Source organism: Gracilinanus agilis, chromosome 2 (genome assembly GCF_016433145.1).
Source record: "Gracilinanus agilis isolate LMUSP501 chromosome 2, AgileGrace, whole genome shotgun sequence".
Classification (NCBI taxonomy): domain Eukaryota; kingdom Metazoa; phylum Chordata; class Mammalia; order Didelphimorphia; family Didelphidae; genus Gracilinanus; species Gracilinanus agilis.
Window position 1 is genome coordinate 609,689,737 of NC_058131.1, and position 20,149 is coordinate 609,709,885.

General features: G+C 37.7%; 1 protein-coding gene across 2 annotated transcripts in view; it reads left to right on the forward strand.

Annotated features, from left to right (window-relative positions):
• FSD2 (fibronectin type III and SPRY domain containing 2) overlaps positions 1 to 20,149 on the forward strand; it is a 62,139-nt gene that overhangs the window by 15,333 nt on the left and 26,657 nt on the right. For both annotated transcript variants that reach the window (XM_044665485.1, XM_044665486.1), the window contains exons 4-6: positions 2,786 to 2,808; positions 6,546 to 6,667; positions 10,625 to 10,780. In XM_044665485.1, the coding sequence (XP_044521420.1) occupies positions 2,786 to 2,808; positions 6,546 to 6,667; positions 10,625 to 10,780 (301 nt within the window). The remainder of the gene's footprint in view (positions 1 to 2,785; positions 2,809 to 6,545; positions 6,668 to 10,624; positions 10,781 to 20,149) is intronic.

Sequence of the window (20,149 nt, forward strand, 5' to 3'; positions counted from 1 at the left end):
TTATTATTATTATTATTATTATTATTATTATTATTATTATTATTATTATTACTCCTTCTACCTAAGCCCTCCAATTTGCTTACAAGTTACTTCAATTTCTGCAAAACTTTGCTATTAATATAATTAATCACCAAATTATAGCCTGCTGTTACAAATGGTTTGCAGTTTTCATAGCACCTGAAGGGAGTACATTAACAGCCCATTTTTCATTCTCCTTAGCTCAAATTAGAAAACCAAAATGGCTTAAATTTAGCTTTGCCTAAACTGGGCTGTCACTATTGTCCTTTGCAGTGCTTGTTACAATAATAAGTAGCTGTTTGTGTCCTCAAATAAGTTTAATCTACTTCTGGAAGCTTTGGTTTTTGGGAACAGATAAAATATTTTGTTCATCACAGTACCTTGTCTGTAATTGGTACTCACTCATTAAACATTTGTTGAATTTAATGGAATATTTCTTTCTCCTGAAGAGAAGTATTGTTCCATTTTGGAACATGGGGCAAGGTTCAAAGCACATGGCTGGGGGAGCAACATGAAAGACAACCCTCAAACCAACTTTTAAGGACAAATCCAGTTGAGAAGAGTCTTTGAAACAAAAGATAGCTAGGTAGTTCAGTGGATAGAGAGCCAGGCCTAGAGACAGGAGGTCCTGGGTTCAAATATGAGTTTAGCTGTGTGCCCCCAGGGAAGACACAACCCCAGTTGTCTAGCCCTTACCACTCCTTTGCCTAGGAATTAATGCTTATTATTGATTCTAAGACAGAAGGTAAGAGTTTTTGAAAGAGAAAGACAGAAACAAATAAAAGGCCACTGAAGGGGGCAAAGATTCTTGAGACATTGTGAAGAGGCAAGGGATTGGGTGGCTTTGGGTTAGGGAGGAGCTTACCTGGGTTATGGCTACTAGGGGGAAGGAACCATTGGGATCTTCCTTTTTTAATGAATAATCTTCATAAACTTTTTAAATTTTAATTTTTCTCAATCAGCAAAAATACTCCTTGTCTCTACTCTCCCCAGTTAAGAATGAAAGAAAAACAAAACTCTATTAATGAATATTCTTACTAGTTAGGTGCCAAGAGACAGTAAGGTGTAGTGTAGCCTTTAATTCAGAAAGACTTGAATTTAACTTCTGTTGCTAATATATGTCCCAGGCTGTGTGACCCTGGGCAAATTACTCAATCTCTTAGTGTTATAATCTCTAAGGTGTAATACTAAGGGTTACATAGGTAGCTGCTTGCTTCTTTTTTGGCTCAAGATTTGCTCCTATAATAAGGCATTTTTCTCCACAGCATTTTAAAGCAAAAAATAAAAATAAATAAATAAAAGTAGGTTTATTATTATTATGCAAAGAGCCAGCACTTTAGCTTGCAACCAAAAACATAAATGAATATGTAGATAAGAGCAACACCATCAATAAGAGGGATAGAAAAGAAAGATAACATCTACAAATCTGGGGAAGCAACAACACCTGAATATTCCAACTGGAAAGTCCCATAATACAGCATCCAGGGTCCCTCACAGGAAAATCCCAGGCAGTGTTCTCTGCATGGGTGAGACTTCAAAGTCTACTTTCAAGAAGGGGATTCTTATTGCACCTCAAACAAAGAAGGCTTTTTGCCAATTGTAGTTTGCATCACTGCTTCTAGGGCCTCAGAGACCTGGCAAAAGTCTTGAGTTCCAAGAGACAACTAAGCAAAATATGACTCCAAATTTAGTCAAGGGTCATGAAGACAACACATTTCAAGAGACAAGGGTTAATCTCATAGAAAGGTGCTTATCTCTTGCAGTTAGGGAGAGCTTGTAGTCTGCTGAGAGCTCTGGCCAAAACCCAAAGCAATCCAAGTCTCTACTGGTAAATATGAGGACTGTGATATAAAATGGGAGATTTATTAAAATTTAATTTTAATCCTTCACTAAGTAACTCTCTAAAACTATAAATAGCAAAGAAAGGGCTGATCTTCATTAGTAGAAGGAGTTTCCTCATCTGGGAGTTCCCTATGCCAGTGAAATCACACACCCAGCCCTAATATCCTATTCCTAACTAAACCTAGATGTTTTTATATTGTTGGAGGAATGTAAATGTTGTCATTATCTTCTAATTTCAGTGCCTTTGGTTAGAGATCAGGCCATCCTATCATACTTAAAGCTCTGATTTTCCTCAAAAGCCTTGCCTCTGAGGCACCCAACAAATATTTGCAATTGAAGGATTTACCTAAAGGCATATCTCTGAAAACCATGACAAAATTGGTAGAGCCATAGGCAGCTAGATGGCTCAGTGGATAGATAGGCCCGGAGATGGGAGGTTTGGGGTTCAAATCTGACCCTATGTACTTTCTAGTTGTATAACCCCGAGAAAGTCACTTAACCCCCAAGGGCTTCATCCTTACTGCTCTTCTGCCTTGGAATTGATACTTAATAATTGAAAGAAGGTAGAGGTTTGAAAACAAGATTGGTAGTTATAGAAGGGAATTAGAGGGGTCTAGAAATAATCTCTCTCTAGGAAAAGGGTAAGTAGTTTGGAGCCTACTTTCTTTATCTTAGTTATGGCAGGATGCTTACATCAAACCAAATATAAGGTAAACTTGATATTTCAAACTAGTTTTCTATTTAGTCTTGGCATCAGCTGATTTTTACCAAGATTACCTCAAATGGAATAAAATCAGATTAAATTAATGGTATTGTATAGTTCCTTTTTAAAATTTTTTTCACTTTATTTACACATTGAATTTCTACTGATGTAAAATATTTATCATTTTTATTTAACCTCCCTTCCCTTTTCTTCTCTTTCTAGGATGCAGTAACTATGGCTGACAGGTAATAGTTGTATTTTGGTGTACATTGCATTTTATTTTCTTCTTCCCTCCATTCATCCTGCTATATGTCCAAGCACATTCAATTCCAATTAGTTGGGTTGCCAAGATTTTCTTCTGGGGTGTGAATACTTTAGACTGAATCATTAATGGCTTTAGAATCATAATATTTTATAGCCAAAAGGAACTTAAATTTTTAAATTTATTTTTATTTTTCCATAGTTACATATTCATATTCTTTCCCCTCACCCTCTCTCTCCCCTGTCCCATAGCCAATGAACAATTCAACTAGGTTTTACATGTGTCATTGATCAAGACCTATTTCCATATTAATATTTGCAATAGAGTGATCATTTAGAGTCTACATCCCCAATCATATCCCCATCAAACCATGTGACCAAGGAAATATTTTTCTTCTGTTTCTACTCCCACAGTTCTTTCTCTGAATGTGGATAATGTTCTTTCTCATAAGTTCCTCAGAATTGTCCTGTATCATTGCATTGCTGCTAGTACAGAAGTCCCTTACATTTAGTTGTGCTACCATGTATCTGTCTTTGTATACAATATTCTCCTGATTGTGCTCCTTTCACTCTGAGTCATTTCTTGGAGGTCTTTCCAATTCACATGGAATTCCTCCAGTTCATTATTCCTTTCAGTACAATAATATTCCTTTACCAACAGATACCTCAATTTGTTTAGATATTCTCCAATTGAAGGGCATCCCCTCATTTTCCAATTCAAAAGGAACTTTAGAGACCAATCTAATCCTTTCATTTTCCAGATAAAGAAACTAAGGTCCAGAGAGATAACATAGATAATTAATTACTCAATATGGTCTATAGTGGATATAGGAGTGGAATCCAGGCCTTCTAATTCCCAACCTTTCTTATCATTGTATAGTCTTTCTATTCCCATAACTTCCACCCTAGTTCAGATCCTCATCTCCTCTCATTTGGACTATAGCAAAGGCCTTCTTTTTTTTTTTTTTAACCCCTTACTTTCTGTGTTAGAATCTAAGTCAGAAGAACAGTAAGGGCTAGGGGACTGGAGTTAAGTGACTTGCCCAAGGTCACATGACTAGGAAGTATCTGTATTCAGATTTGATCCCAAGATCTCCCATCTCCAGACCTGACTTTCTATCCACTGAACCACCTAGCTGCCTCTATGATAGCCTTCTAATTGATCCCTTTGCCTTGAGTCCCTCCCACTCCAATCCATCTTCCATTCAACTGCGAAATTAAAGGCTAGTTCTGACTGCATCACAATATACAATAAACTCCATTGTCCTTCTGTTAGCTCCAGGATCAAATATAAAGTCCTCTGGCATTTACATGGACCTTTCCAACCTTCTCAGACTTCCAAGACTTTAATCCCCTCTCTGTAGTCTATGGGCTGGATTTGCTTACTTATCGTTCCTCACACACAGTATGCCACCTCTCACCTCTGTACTTTTGTACTAGCTATTCTTTATATCTAAAATTCTTTCCTTCATCTCCATCTCTTAGGGTCCCTAGTTTCCTTCAAGATTCAACACAACTTTGCTCAAATCCCACCTTCTGCAAGAGGCATCAAAGCATCTTCCCAACCAAGAGATTACCTTTCATCTACTCTATCTCTTGTCTATATGTAGTTATTTTCATGGTTTTTCCCCATTAGATGAATTTTTTAACATGGGATCTGCTTTTGCCTTTCTTTGTATTCAGTTGATACTTAAATGCTTATTGACTTATTAACTCAAATCTAGAGACATAAACATAACTGAACCTAGATATAGCCAACTCCTTAGAGGCATGCTTCTAAAGACTGGAAAATTAATATCTAGGGACTTTGGAAATAGTTTTACATTTTTAAAAGAAATATGTATTATATATGTATGTTGTTTGCTCTATTTTTAGATGCAGACCTTAGAAGTATAAGGTACATGCTAACACACACATACACAATCCTGAGAACTAGCTAACCTATTTAAAGCCTTACCTTTTCTAGAAACTGTTCTGCTCAGAAGATGCTTCTGGGTCTCCCCAGAGACACAATCAAGCAGTTATCTAAAGGAAGCCTACTCCTCAGCAAATACCCAAAAAATAAAGACCCCCTGCAAGAAACAGGACAAACTGGCATTCAGAAGGATGGAAAAAGAATCAGCCACCAGACTACCAGAACAAAGCTTTCTTAGATGTGATTTTTTTACGCGGACTATCTTTGCCAAGGCAGTACTTAGCAAAACTGAGAAAACCACTGCAAACTTGTCATTGTTGCCTTCAGTGATTCCTAGTAGCTGCCAGGAAGGGAGGATGAGATGAAAGAGAAGAGGGGACCTAAACAGTCATAGCATGCATCCTTTTTCCATTTCCCAAAGCCCTTGGGGACCATGGACAGTACTCAATTAGTAGCACTATAGTCTTTCTCTTTGTTAATCATTCTCTGTTTCTTCCTTTTACATCCTCCATAGTTCTGTACATAATTAGATGTCATATAGAATTGAAGAACATTTTGTAACCTACATTTTATATTTTTCTATAAGAAACAAAGCCTAAAGTAAATTACAGTTTACTTTCATGGTCTGATTTCCTCTCTTGCAGAATGAAAGAATTGACTAGATGATATAAAGTTCTTTTAGCTCTGATGTTCTGAGTCTTTATTTGCAGGGTTTCTGGCTGCTTAATAGCAACCATGAGACTCTTTTATATGACTTTATGTTAGATAGAGTCTCTAGCATGTGTGGCAGAACTATATAGTGGTGTGATTCTAGGCTCTTAAAACTTACACAATGTATGTCAAGAGAAACCAATGATCAGACATCTCACAGCTATGCCTACCCCCATTGTTTCTGGGAAAGAGCAAGAATGAAACACCTGGAGGGAAGAAGAGCATGAAGTGGGTGTCTGTGGAGGGAATATTGGGCAAGGACTCATTCCTTGCACTCCAGCACCTCAGCACAGCTCTATGAGGGCTATAGAAGACAGAGACAGATGAAATGGTTCTGAATTGTGCTGAAACTCAAGGACCTCTTCTTAGTACAGATTGGAACCTGAGGAGCCAGTCCTATTTCAAAACTTCTGAAGTGATTGGTCAGAAACCCTTACATATATTCTGAATCTCTAACCTAATCTAAATAAGGGAGTACATGCCTAATCCCTGCTTTTCCCTCTTCCTCTATCTCATCTTGGTTGGAGATGGTTTGTAATGTACCTTATTGTAAACCTCATACCATTCCATTAGCATGAATTATTATTGTTGCTTTTATAAGTCATTTACTCAGAGCCAAGACAAAACAGTTATATGCCTTAGGTAAGGTTTGAAAACTAACTGTACCCCAATTCTCATCTTGCTGTCCCCTCAGTTCCCTCCTTCCCAAAAGTACTACTCAACAGAGGCTTTGAGCCCTTACTCTACCATTTTAACAAATACCCAAGTACCTTGGAGAGCAGAATTTCCAACCTTTTCTAAATGTACTTTTCTAAAGTGTCCTTTCTTGCACACCAATAGGGGTCACCTACCCCTGATTACAGTCCTGAACATACTTAAAACAGATGACCAAATCTGGGCAGAGTTCCAGAATTCCTGTTTACATTTCCTGAGCAACCAACAGAACCTTGACACTAAGAAATAGAAATGCATTTTCTGCATTGAATAACAGAACGAAGAACTCCCCTTCCATTCATTAGCAATGACAGAAGAGTATAAGCAACATCTCAATGGTACCATTTTATGAATTGCTAACATGATCTTTTAAATGTGCAGACTTGGAGAATTTCTGAAAACCAAAACAGATGTAGAGCTTTCCACTCATCCAGATTTTGAAGACCAAACCATCGATTTTTCTGATGTTGAGCAGCTGATGGATTCTATTAATGCCATCCCAGGTAGTTTTAAATAAATGGACAAGTTTAGATTCAATTTCAGGTTTGAATACTTGATTTTTGGGAAATGTCTATTGTGACAAACTAATAATGTTCCTCCACTTACTGCTTAAAAGAAAGATTTCAAGTTACATTTTAGAAATCCATTTTCCTTCTAGTCTCCAGGGTTTTTTATCTTCAACTCCAGAAGTTCTTGAAGAATGGAATTCAAGGTATTACCTGTTGATGGGTAAAGTTGCTTATTGTAATTATCCTGCTGGTGGCTTTTAGGGCATTAAATTTGTATTAAGTATTAGGTAGTATTAAGGTGTTATTTTGAATTCACAGCTGGTCCAGATTTGTAAATAGCTACCAATCTTCCTAGTTTGTTCCAGAAAAGTATAGCTGCTTTTATTTCTTTTACTATAGGACTTGTATTCCACTAGGGAAGAAGGCTGGCCATACAAGTTGTGAGGGTCGTAAAAGCTCAATACAGATTTACAAGATTATTGTAGGAAAAATCAACTCACTTCCCTTTCCCCTGATTAGAAGAATTGTTCACCATAGAATCCTGTGGACTGCTATGTTGTGACTACAAAAAATGGAATTAATTAGCACAAACCACACAGGAAAAAAATCATTCTCTTTAGGTTACAACCCCAGGCTTAGCAGCATTCTGTGAAAAGGAAATGAACCATTGGCCTAGAGTACCAGGAAATGATCTTTTATTAGGATTCCTCTAAGAAACCAAAGTCTGATGTAATAGTGTGTTAATAGTTATTATAACAATGACTCATTTGAGGTTTACAAAATGATTCACATCTCTTTGATGACTTGGGGAAAGCTCTCCTCAAAACCTTAAGGTGATAGTCTACTACAATAACAATCCAAATTTAGGATTTCAGAAATCTTGCAAATCAAATTTTATTCCCTAATCCTTCCTCCTTCTTTCCCTTTTCAAATCACAACCTGTGTCTTTGCCCCACAAGACCTGAAATCCTTAGCCAAGGACATGCCAAATTACTTGATTACAAATTTAGAGGTGAGATCTTGGTATTAGATTAAGATGAAGAAATCAGAGTTCTCTTCCAAATATTATAAATAACAGCAGCAATAGATGCCAGGGCTAGGAGCTCAGAATCAGGCCCTTATTCCTATTTTATATTGATAGACTCTAGAAATAAACCTTTTGTTATGTTCTCTTCAAATGTGTTTTAATATATTTTTGCCTGAAACAAAAGTCCCTTTAAGACTGAGCGATCCCATGCTATTTTTTTTAAGGAGAGAAGGACAGACTTCTGGAAGTCTGCTATTGGGTTACTAAGGAGATCAGCTCTGTGGAAACAATAGACCAAATAAAAGGAAGAATGGAGGAACTAATTCCTAAAGCAGTCATTGAGATACTTCTAAATAGAAAAAGACTATCTTGGGATTTTATAGAAACCTGCATCATATTGTAATATAATTTTTCTTTTTCTGATTTTGGTATATTTTTTTACATTTTAAGCCCTTAACTTCTGTGTATTGGCTCCTAGGTGGAAAAGTGGTAAGGGTGGGCAATGGGGGTCAAGTGACTTGCCCAGGGTCACACAGCTGGGAAGTGTCTGAGGCCGGATTTGAACCTAGGACCTCTCTCAATCCACTGAGCTACCCAGCTGCCACCTGATTTTGGCATCTTTTCAAAGAAGATACAGAAGAATCTGAGCAAGCAGGAAGCAATGAAATAGATCATGGAGAATACTAAGAAAGTAATTTAATGTATATTTTTAATCAAGTGTACCTCAATTTAAAGGCCAAACCTATTAGAGAAGGGATCAAAGGCCTAGAGAAGTTGTAAGAGGGTTTTTTTAAACTTTAAGATACCCCCAAATTCTGAAGTTCAGAAACCAGAGCCAGAGCTCTACATTTGTTCCAGAAGGATCTTCCATGTGAAGAAAAGGATCAGGATGAGTTTAAAGATTGTTTTTTTGCTTGAAGAAGAGGGAAGGCTAATAGAAAATTAGGTAAAGATAATTAAGAAAAATCATAAATTGGAACTAAACATTTATATTTTAAAACCTTGCTCTAAACCAGTGATTCCCAAAGTGGGTGCTACCGCCCCCTGGTGGGTGCTACAGTGATCCAGGAAGGTGGTGATGGCCACACTTTTTTTGTATTACATTCTATTCTGAGTTCAATAAATAGTTTCATAATTTCCAGGGGGCGCTAAGTAATATTTTTTCTGGAAAGGGGGCAGTAGACCAAAAAAGTATGGGAACCACTGCTCTAAACCATAGGAGTTTTAAAAATGTACAAATCTGTGACTAGCTATAAACTGCATCTTTGTACTTTAAATTTTTTATTAGAAAAAAATGGAATTTGAATGGAAACATCATGAGCATAAAAGCCAGACATTGTCATATTCCTACTGGAAGTTATTAAAATTCCTGGTACAGTATTTGAAAAGAAATAAACAGCCTCATGGGTTCCAGCTTCGTAAACCCAAACCTATAAAAAGACAGCACATATTACACCTTGTCACACTCCTTGTCTCCCTACTGCTCATAACATAATGTCTGAGGAGTCAATCCACAAATAGGGTTGTACTCCAATACCCATAAGAACTCAATTGTTCTCTCCCAGCTTCTTCAAGTCAAATTTCTGTCCTGAATATAGACTCATATCCTCTACTATAGGGTTACACTCGAACCAAAGGGCCTCCAAGTTTTCTCTCCTTTTCCCCATATACAGGCCATCTTCATGAATGATTCATCCCATTCCCCATCAACTCACAAGCTACACCATGATTATAATTCTTTTATACTTATCTCACCATCCTAGGCTTTTACCTCAGACATGAGATTCTATCATTCCTAATTAGGTAGACATCCTTTGGTGGGATGAAGACCAGGTAGGCTTTCTCTGACTCTCAGCTTTTTAGGTTGAGAATATCAACAGCTCCAATTCATAACAACCTACAATGGGGCAACACTAGAATGTAAGCATGTAGCAGGAAATAAAGCATAAAGGCTGGAAACAAATTAATAGACTCAAACAAGGTTGCATAAAGTAAATAGTCAAAACTTGGCTAAAACTGTATCCATTGCACAATGTCTTCAGTGTGGAGAGGCTAAGAAGTGCCAGGGTGTTTTACAGGGCAGGAAGAAGAGCTGCTATTATGGGCAGCAGAGCCAGAATGTCTTTTCTCGAGCTATTGCCACTATTTTAGGCATTAGCTTTGAGCTATATCTAGCAGTACTGGGGACTTTTCTGATGCTAGTGATCTGATTTCTGATTTTTTCCACATTCTTAGAGAATTTGTTAGAGATTAATCATGGTATTGTTTCCACAGTTGAGATGCATATATAGGCTCTTATTTCCTGGAGAATTCAGTACCTAGGAAAGCATTAATTAGACTCTGTCTCTCTAGAGTTAGGGAAAAGGAATGAGTGGGGGAGACTCATATGAGCTACTTAGGTCGTTAGGGATGTTGACCAGGAATGAGAAAGTGGCCACCATCTAGGCTAACTCCTGAGAATATGGCAATTCCTATCTCTTTATGAGTATACCTGGGGAAGAAGACTGAACTCTCACATGAAAGCTATTTTATCTGTATATTCATTGATGATAAGGTTTGGGGGGAACTGATTCAGTGCCACCCAAACTCACAAGAGACTGATTGACCATGGAAAATATACCAAGCAAAACAAGTATGTTGGAGGTATTCTGCATGGAGGCCTAAAAAAAGAGAACTGGAGTACAAGAATTTGTTAATCTTTCTCCAGAATTGTTCAGGGAAAGAGAAGCTCTAATTCTATTGATTCAATTGCTCTTGATTATTGAGAAAGAAATAAAAATAGAATGGAGAAAGGTCATTATGGGTTGGACTAGAAGACTCTGAGCTTCTATGTAAAAATTCATCAGGCAAGCATAGCCCAAAATAAATATCTCTCTAACATCTTTGGTTCTAACTTATTTTTCTACTTCTTTCACTATATATAGCTCCTTGTGCTCCAGTGATCAATACACAAACTCCAAACTCAGCTACTGGGACGTCAGTAAAGGTGTGCTGGAGTCTGTTCTCTGATGACACAGTAGAAAGCTATCAGCTATCTTATAAACCTGTCAGTGATGGGGCACCAACTGAGGAGCAAAAAGGTATGGTTTTGTGAGTAGCATTTTTATCTAGCAGACTACATGGTACGTTCAGAGTCGTATTTACCAAGATAAGTCTAGTGGTCATGTGTAGAATGGATTGAAGGTTATAGGATTGGGGTAGAGGAAATGGAACAAGTACTGCATGACTCCTGAGATTGTGTACAATTGTAGATCAATAACCCAAAGAGACATCAGTTAGGAAACTCTATTCCAACATTGGTTACTGTACTGCCCCCTGAAATGACTTTATTTTGTGTATTTTTTTATCTGTGTACTTATTTCACTCTAATAGAATATAAGCTCTTTGAGGATATTTTTTGTTTTTGTGTCTAATGTGCCTAATATCGTGTTTGGTATATATTTGGCATTAAAATGATTTTAATTTCTATTTAATAATTAGAGTATTACAGAGGTAGGTAGGTGGACTGAACTTGGAGTCAAAAAGACTTGGGTCCAAATCTTTGGACACTTACTAGCTGTGTTACCCTGAACAAGTCACTTAACCTCTATTTGTTTCAGTTTTCTCATCTATAAAATAGGGATAATATTAGCAACTACCTCCCAGAGTTGTTGAGAGGATCAAATGAGAGATTTGTAAAGTGCCTTAAAGTGCTTTAAACCTTAAAGCTCCATATAAATGCTAGCAATTTATTATTATTAATTATTACATGTATATGATATAACATGTGTATACCATATAATAATCCATCATTAATTATTATTATATGTTTACTGGATGAATAGTGTCTTCTTGATAAATGATTTCTGGGTGAATGGATAGATGATTAAGTGAGTGAATGTATATCCATAGCAAGATGTAAAAAAAGAGGAGATGGGATATTATTTTTCCTAGCTCATAGTTGGGAATGGGGATGATCAAGAGTGGGGCTAGAATAGAGAAAAGCTTCTTGTCTGAAGATTGCTTAGCTTTCAAGTGTCCCATTCAGAAACTAAGCGGTACAGATTGAGTTAAAAATAAAGTAGAGTTCTCCTGACAGCTAAATGGTAGGAAGACCTCAAAGTGAATCCTGCCTCACTTATTCACTAGCTGTGTGACCCTGAACAAGTCTCTTGACCTCACTTTGCCACAATTTCCTCATCTGAAAAATGAGGATTTTGGTAACAACCTCCTTGGGTCAGTGTAAGGATCAAATGAGATAATATTTGTAAGGCACTAAAATACCATGTAAAGGCTTTTTTGTTGTTGTTCAGTCATTTTTCAGTCATGTCTGACTCTTGGTAACCTCATTTGGGGCAAATATATTGGAGTGGTTTGCTATTTCATTCTCCATCTAATTTTATAAATGAGGAACTCAGGCAAACAGGATTAAGTGACTTGCCCAGGGTCACACGGCTAGTAAGTGTTTGAGGGCAGACAAACTCAGATGAGTCTTCTTGACTCCAGGCTGCCACTCTATCCATTGATCCACTTACTTGCCCCATAGAAATGCTAGCTATTATTATTATTATTATTATTATTATTATTATTATATAGGAATTACTCTCTTCTCAAAGGCTAGAGAAGTAATTTGGCATTGATTAGAATAGGGAGCAAGTCTCCCCAACCCACCCAAGAAGTCATTCAAACTTTAAAAAACAATTTTTCAAGCAAATAATCCTACCTCTATTTTCTCTCAGCTGCGGATGTCTCAGTAGGCATCCTACTGATAAATAAGGACTAGAAATGCCTTGCCCTTTCCCTCTCCCTTGAATTACTGCTGAACAAAAGTCAGTTGGATTTGTGCAGAAATAATGGGGTTAAAAAAAAAGTAACTTAGTCCTACCTGTTAAGAATTTGTTAATGATCCAATTTGTTCTGGATACAAGCAGACTTTCTCCTGGGTGGTGAGATCCTTCTGCTAAAATCATAGGCAAAGAAAGCACCTCAGGGACCGTGAGTATCCATAGCACTATGGCTCCTCTTTCTGTCACCTCTGGGGAGGCCAAATAGTTCAGCTGCATGAATAGTTGTAGTAGACATGAAGGTAAAAATAAACCTAAAAGGCCATCACTACCTGTCTTTGCTACTCAAACTGAAGATCCATGTACATCCCAGGTCTTGTTCAGATTTGATTTTCAGATGAGAAATTGTAGGTTTTTCTGCAGAACCCAGGACTGGATCTAAAGAGGAATGATCAAGTCGAGTTCATAGATTCTTATTTAGAATTCACTGCGTGAGTTGCTAAGTTGATCCTCCTAAACTCTTTAGGTATGTGAACATCTGTATATACATACATGCACAAATGTACATAAGTAACTATTTAAACATAACAAGTTTTCTATGTAATCCTTTATGTTTTAGGCATTTAAGAACATCATTTTGACATAGGATCCATGGTTTTACCAGATTACCATAAGGGTACATGACACAAAACAAATTAAGAACCTCTGCTCTTGAGGATATAAATGAAGAAAAGCCATTTCTCTCCCCTTAGGGAATGTAGGGTTTAGTTGCAGAAATAAGTGATAAATACATACAAAGTTAAATAACCATGATTTAAATGCCAATTTAATATAATGATAAATGTCATAAAGCTGTCCATGGTTAATTGCCAAATCAGTCATTCAGTCGATGCAGAAGATGGAGAGCTGATGTCAGTCTTGTGGTCCAACCTCTTTATAGTTCTGATTTGTATTCTAATATGTAAATATGGATTCAACAAAAAAAATTATGACACAATGCATTGAGGGCCCCCCTCCAAAATGTAATCGAGAAGGTGGTATTTAATTTCACCACCATTCAGGATGCTAATATTGAGAGACTCTGAATACTGACTAAAAAAAAAGCAGACAAAATCATTGGCTAAGAAATGTTGCTGCTCTTTCTGTGTCTCTGGAATGACTGTAGCAAGTGGAACCTCTTATATGATAGTTATAATGGAGAGTCAGCAATGGGAACTTGTACCACTAATTGGTAGAGTGGGTGAATTAAGTTAAAGAGTGATCTTGCCAGAGAGGGGTATATCTAGGATGGGAGTGTGGCATAATGGAAAGTATTGGGGAAACTATCAGAAGACTTGAATTCAACTCAAGGATCTACTAACTCATTAGCTGTATGAGTCTAAGAAACAAATACAGGTGACTGGGGTATATAATATGACCTGGTAAGTGCAGTAGAAAGATACCAAAAAAAGGACAATATGGGGTCAGTTATCAAAAAGGACAGTCAAGAAGGCTTGCTGGCTAGAGGAGGTGGCATTTGAGAGGGCATAAAAGAGATCTTTATTACAAAGACTTGTCCAGTTCCACACAGAGTTGTAACAAGCAATTTTTGCACCAGGGGCAAGCTTTGTGAAATGTCCTCTCAAATCAACTTGATTTTTATTGATTTCTTTTGTTTTTATATCATATTCATTTCAGAATATAGCCTTCCCCTCTCCTCTACTTGATTCAACTTTTTAACACAAATTCATTTTAGTGGTGGTAGTGGAGACCTTAAGACAGCAAGATATTGGAGGTGGGGAGCAGAATGGGACAGGTTCAGTGAGGATAGTATAACCAAGGGATGGGGAAGACCTCTATTTGGTAGCTTCCCATTTAACTATTTAGTCTTGCTAACTAAGTGATAAGCTTAGTTGTTTCTCAGCAGTTGATGGGAGGGTTATTAAACCTCCTAAATTTCAGAGTTCTTGGAGAAAGCCCTTATTAGTTCTTTGTGAGGGCAAGGTTGTATTTGCAATTCTCTTGATAAAGTACTTCTGGAAATATAGCACTTTCACCTGCTACAAATGTTAAGTGGAACAACCTGAGTATACAATGCTATTATCCTTTAAAAAGAGCCTTTTATGGCAATTTGGAAATATGCCCAAATAACGATAGAAGTCTGCCTGCCCTTCGATCTAGCCATAGCATTGCTAGGTTTGTACCCCAAAGAGATCATAGATAAACAGACTTATACAAAGATATTAATAGCCGTGCTTTTTGTGGTGGCAAAAAACTGGAAAATGAGGGAATACCCTTCAGTTGGGGAATGGCTGAACAAATTGTGGTATATGCTGGTGATGGAATACTATTGTGCTCAAAGGAATAATAAACTGGAGGAATTCCATGTGAACTGGAAAGACCTCCAGGAATTGATGCAGAGTGAAAGGAGCAGAACCAGAAGAACATTGTGCACAGAGACTGATACACTGTGGTAAGATCGAATGTAATGGACTTCTGTACTGGTGGCAATGCAATGACCCAGGACAATTCTGAGGGATTTGTGGAAGGGAACACTACCCACATTCAGAGGAAGAACCGTAGGAGTAGAAACACAGAAGTAAAACAACTGCTTGAATGCATGGGTTGATGTGGACATGGTTGGGGATGTGGACACTAAATGACCATACCAATACAACTATCAATAATATGTAAATAAGTCTTGACTGATCACACATGTTAAAACCAGTGGAAATGCACATTGGATATGGGGGGGGGGGCTAAAAAGGGGTGAAGGGGAAAGTAAAAACAGGAATCATGTAACCGTGGAAAATTTTTTCTAAAAAAATAAAATATTTAAAAAAAATTAAAAGAGCCTTTTCAAAATACAAAATGCAGGTTGTTTTTGAAGGTCTTAGCTAAGGAGAATTAAACAAGTGAGGGAAATAAAATCTTTCCCCTGAATTTAGTGTAACATTCATAGAAGATCATAGATTTAGAACTAAAAGGTACCTTCAAGATTATCTAATCTAATCCTATATTTTTTATAAATGGGGAAACTGAGGCCCAGGGAGGTTAAAGGACTTGCCCAGGGTCACACAAAGAACAGCAATGGAACTGAAGTCTCCTCCTACCGTACTAATCTGCTGCCCCAGTTAGAGATCAGAAAGTATTCTGACATATGATAGGTATCCAAAAGAAATAGAATTTCATTAAAAAATGAACATGACACTAGGGACATTGATGCTGATTATTGAGAGACAACTAAGAAGGAAGGAAAGGAAAAAGATCCATAGACATTTGGTACCATTTATGCCTAATTACCACACAGGCAGTTGTGATTACTCTGTTCCTTAAATGAGTCAGATTAACTCAGTTTTGAATCTTTCTTGATTGCAACATCAAACTGTTCTATACACTCAGCCCCAGAGTGCACTCCTGAGAGTTGTCTTCTCACAACTTTAAAAATTAGAGGGAACATTGGTTCCAGTGACACATGGCTTTGTCACAAACTTAATTTCCAGCAGTAGAAATGGCACAAGGGGAATAGGATTTACTCTGTGAGGTCAGAAAACTGAGGTTTGAGTACAAAAATATCACCAAATGCTAGCTGGAATAGTAGGAAATAAAAAATAATTAGAAAACAAAAAATATGTACCTTGGAGTCCTGGGAAAGAAAAGGAAGTGTATGTCAAAGAGGGAAGGGGCCGCTTCATTCCGATAGACTGTAAATTCCTTGAAGTCAGTGAATGGTTTAATTTTTGTGGATCGAATGAGATAATAGATGTCAAGGGCACTGGAAATCTTAAAGAGATATATCAATGCTAGCTATTATTATTATTACGTAGTAGGTTCCTAAATCAGTACTTGCCATTTTTTGATTGATTGAAAGGTTTAGAGATGTAGGCTGGACATTGGAAACCTACAAGGTCTGGGAAAACTCTAGTTATAGAGACATTTGTGCTGGTGCTCCCAGGGACATTCTGGATCTCTTGTCCAAGGAAGAAGAGACAGATAGGAGACGGACTAAAACCATCACTTTTAACCCATTTCTTAATGTAAATCACAGATAACAGTGATTCTTTTTTTGGTTGTGGGAATGTTAGAAAGGATGAGATCACTGGGCACCTGGGGGAAGAACTTGAGGTGGGGAATTGGGCAGTTAGAGTTATTGAAGGGCAGGGGAAATGATTGATAATGGATTCTTTCCTTATTTGCAGCTCTTAGAGCCCTGGAAGATTAGAACTAAAAGGGACCCTCAGTCCAATCAACTAATTTTACAGAGAAGAAAATGTAAGATCAGAGAGGAAAACTACTTACTAGGGTTGCATAATCACAGAACTAAAACTAAAGTCTTGACTCCTGGTCCAGAACTCTTTTCATTAAATTAGGCTAATTTTGAGGGAGGGAGGTAAGATTGAGATAAAAGAACAGGGAAGCACAGAGTTAGAAAATGAATGAAGTCTCAAAAGAGAGGCTGAGATATTAAACACAAAGTTAGACTTCATGGTTGTTTAAGGGTCAGTCTTATGTATTTATGGACAGTTAAAAGCTACATATGGCCATAATGTAGTGGAGTTAGAGAGGGCCTGACTGGACCCAGTAAAATCAAGGTTTGAATCTCGACTTTGATAGTTACTGGCTATATGACCTTCTCCATTAAAAAATAATCTTTCTCTTGTAATTCATTCTCACTTCCCCTTGCCCTAGTTATGTGACTGAGTAGATCAATGAATCTGGGTAAATGAAACCTCTCTTAGCCTTAGTTTATTCTGTAGAATTGAGATTATATACACATAGTCTTAGGGGCAGGTAAGTGAGGCAGTAGACAGAGCACCTAGTCTGGAGTCAGGAAGACCTGAGTCTAAATCTGGCCTCAAATACTTACTAGGTTTGTGACCCTGGGAAGATACTTAATCCTACTTGCCTCAGTTTTCTTATCTGCAAAATGAGCTGGAGAAGGAAATGGTAAACTACGCCAGTATCTTCACCCAGAAAATCTCGAATGGGATCATGAAGAGTTGGACATGACTGAAACTACTGAACAACACTCTTGCAATGGCTTTGCTCTCTTCTGTTTCTTATCTTGTACCCCTGGTGAACCAATCCATCCCTATTCTCTTCCCCCTCTTTGCCCCTTGTCCTATTGCCAATCTCGACTTGCCAAATCCCAATGAGATTACTCCTACTTTATATCACCTTCACTCCTACTCAGACACTCCTAAAAGTGTAGGAATTCATGAAACTAATGATTTGGCCCATCACAAATTAATGTTGTCTCATCTCACCTAGGTTCTCACTACAGCAAGACAAATATTGTATTCTTTTCTGATTGATTCGCCATCCCACTCTTCACAATGACTGTTGAAACCTTGCCTCAAGCTTCCCATTATACCCATTCCCCCCCCCACACTCAATGACCTTCACCAAAAAATGGGCACCATTTACCAGGAGGTTCCTCTTCTCCCCCTTTCCTCATCTCAAATAACTCAGACATCTTCTATATCTCTTTATTCTATTTGAGATAAAAAAAAAAAGTAATCCTTCTCCTTGCCAAGACAAAACCCTCTAACATGCTTTTAATCCTTTATCATCCTGGTTTCTTCAGCAAATAACACCACTAACATCCCCACTCTCACTCTCAACTTAAATTTCTCTGTCCACTGACCCCTTCTCTACTGCCTACATGCAAACACGCCCGAGTTTCCCTCATCTTTAAGAAAAAAAAGTTCCACTTGATCTGATTTTCTATTATGATTATCCTATTCCTCTCCTCCTCTTAACAATTAAACTCCTTCAGAGAGCTATCTACAATTGGTGCTTCCTTTTGCTTTCTTCTCATTCTCTTCAAAATCCTTTGTATTCTAATGTTTTACCTCCTTATTTAACAGGAACTATACTGTCCAAAGGTGCCAATGATCTTTTAATTTCTAAATCTATTGGCCTTTTTTCAGTCCTGATCCTTGACCTCTCTAGAGTTTTGCAGTTTTGCAATTTAGATTCTCTTCCTCCTTCCCTCCACCTTCCCCAGGCTATATATGGTCTATTATAGGTTATACCACTGGTATCATGCAATACATGTTTTCATATTCCAGGGATTTTTCTAAAGCATAGGTCTGATCAGGCCACCTCCTCTGCTCAATGAACTGACATTGCTCAAATATCAACGGTTTAGCATTTAAAGCTCTTTAAAACCTGATCGGTTCCTAGCTCTCCAGCTTTTTTATACCTTCCTCTTCCTCTACACACTCCATGATTCTTCTATACAGACCTATTTACAGTTCCTTCACCATGACACTTTGTCTCTCACTTCCATACCTTTATAATGGATGTCTTTCCTGCCTGGATGCTCTGTACCCTCTACCCCTGCCTCCTCTAGTTTCCTTCAAAATTCAGCTTAAATCCTACCTTCTTTAGGCCTTTTCTGGTCCCCTAAATGCCTTCCCTTTTCAGATTGCCTTTGTACACTCTTTATATATTATGTGGACCTTAATATTGGCATAGTATTGATACGTACATTCTTTGAGAATAGAAACTGGTTGTTGCCTTTCTTTGTATTTTCAGCTCTTTGCACTAGGTGTTGTTCGTAGTAGGTACTGTAAGAAGGAAAATTTAGGTATTTATAGATATATTTTAAAATGTGTGGCCGCCAGGAATCAACAATTCAGGTTGATTCCGTAATTAAATCAGACCCAAGTCAGCATTGGGTTGAGGCAAGTTTATTTACAATCAGGAAGGTAAAAGTATAGGAATAAAGAGAAAGGGAGAAGCTAGTCCAGGCCAACGGCCTAGAAGAGAGAGAAGGTTAAAAAGCTAAATAAATGAAGCTGTAAGCCACAAGGCCCAACAGCCAGATAGGCAGAGTTTGGAAGCGGCCTAGCCAGGCCAAGGAAGTCAGCCTAACTTACCCACGTGACAATACAGAGTGTAAACTGTCTGTGGTCTCAGGAGATCCTTCAGCGCCAAGTTCGAACTGGAACTGCCTCCACAGGAAGTGAGTAACATACTTAAAGAGTGTCCTTCGTCACTTCCCGTGGGTCCACCTCTAATTCAAGTGGACAAATGGCAGTCTCAACGCTGCCCAAAGGGCAGTCCCTTGTTCTAGATTTGCTACTCATTGTCACGTGTGGGTAACTCGTCTCCCCTCCCCACTAAGGAAGGTGAGGATTACATCATTTCTACACCTAGGATGGGTAGATTTTTGACTATTAATGGGCTCGAGCTAATTCCATTTACACAGTACCTAAGAGAAGTTTGTTTACTATTGACTTGTCGAGTTGGCATAGTCCCCTGCCTCACAGGGTTGTTATAGTTTTCCAGTGAAGAATGTATGTAAATCACTTTGCAAACTTGAAAGTGCCTTGTCATTCCATAAATGTCAGATAGTATTAATTAATATTTATATTACTTATTTGAGGATAAAGCTCAAAACTCTCTCCAATTTTAACTAGTAAAATCTTATGGTCTGAATGTTTTTGTATCTTCTTATTTATTTAATTTACTTACTTATGTATATTTTGTATCTTCCCAGGAGTAGGTAAACTCCTTGAAAGCAGAAACTATTTCTTTTTTTCTTCCTTCCTTCCTTCTTTCCTTCCTTCCTTCCTTCCTTCCTTCCTTCCTTCCTTCCTTCCTTCCTTCCTTCCTTCCTTCCTTCTTTTCTTCCTTCCTTCCTTCCTAACTTCCTTCCTTCTTCCTTTCTAATTTCCTTAATTCCTTCGTTCCTTC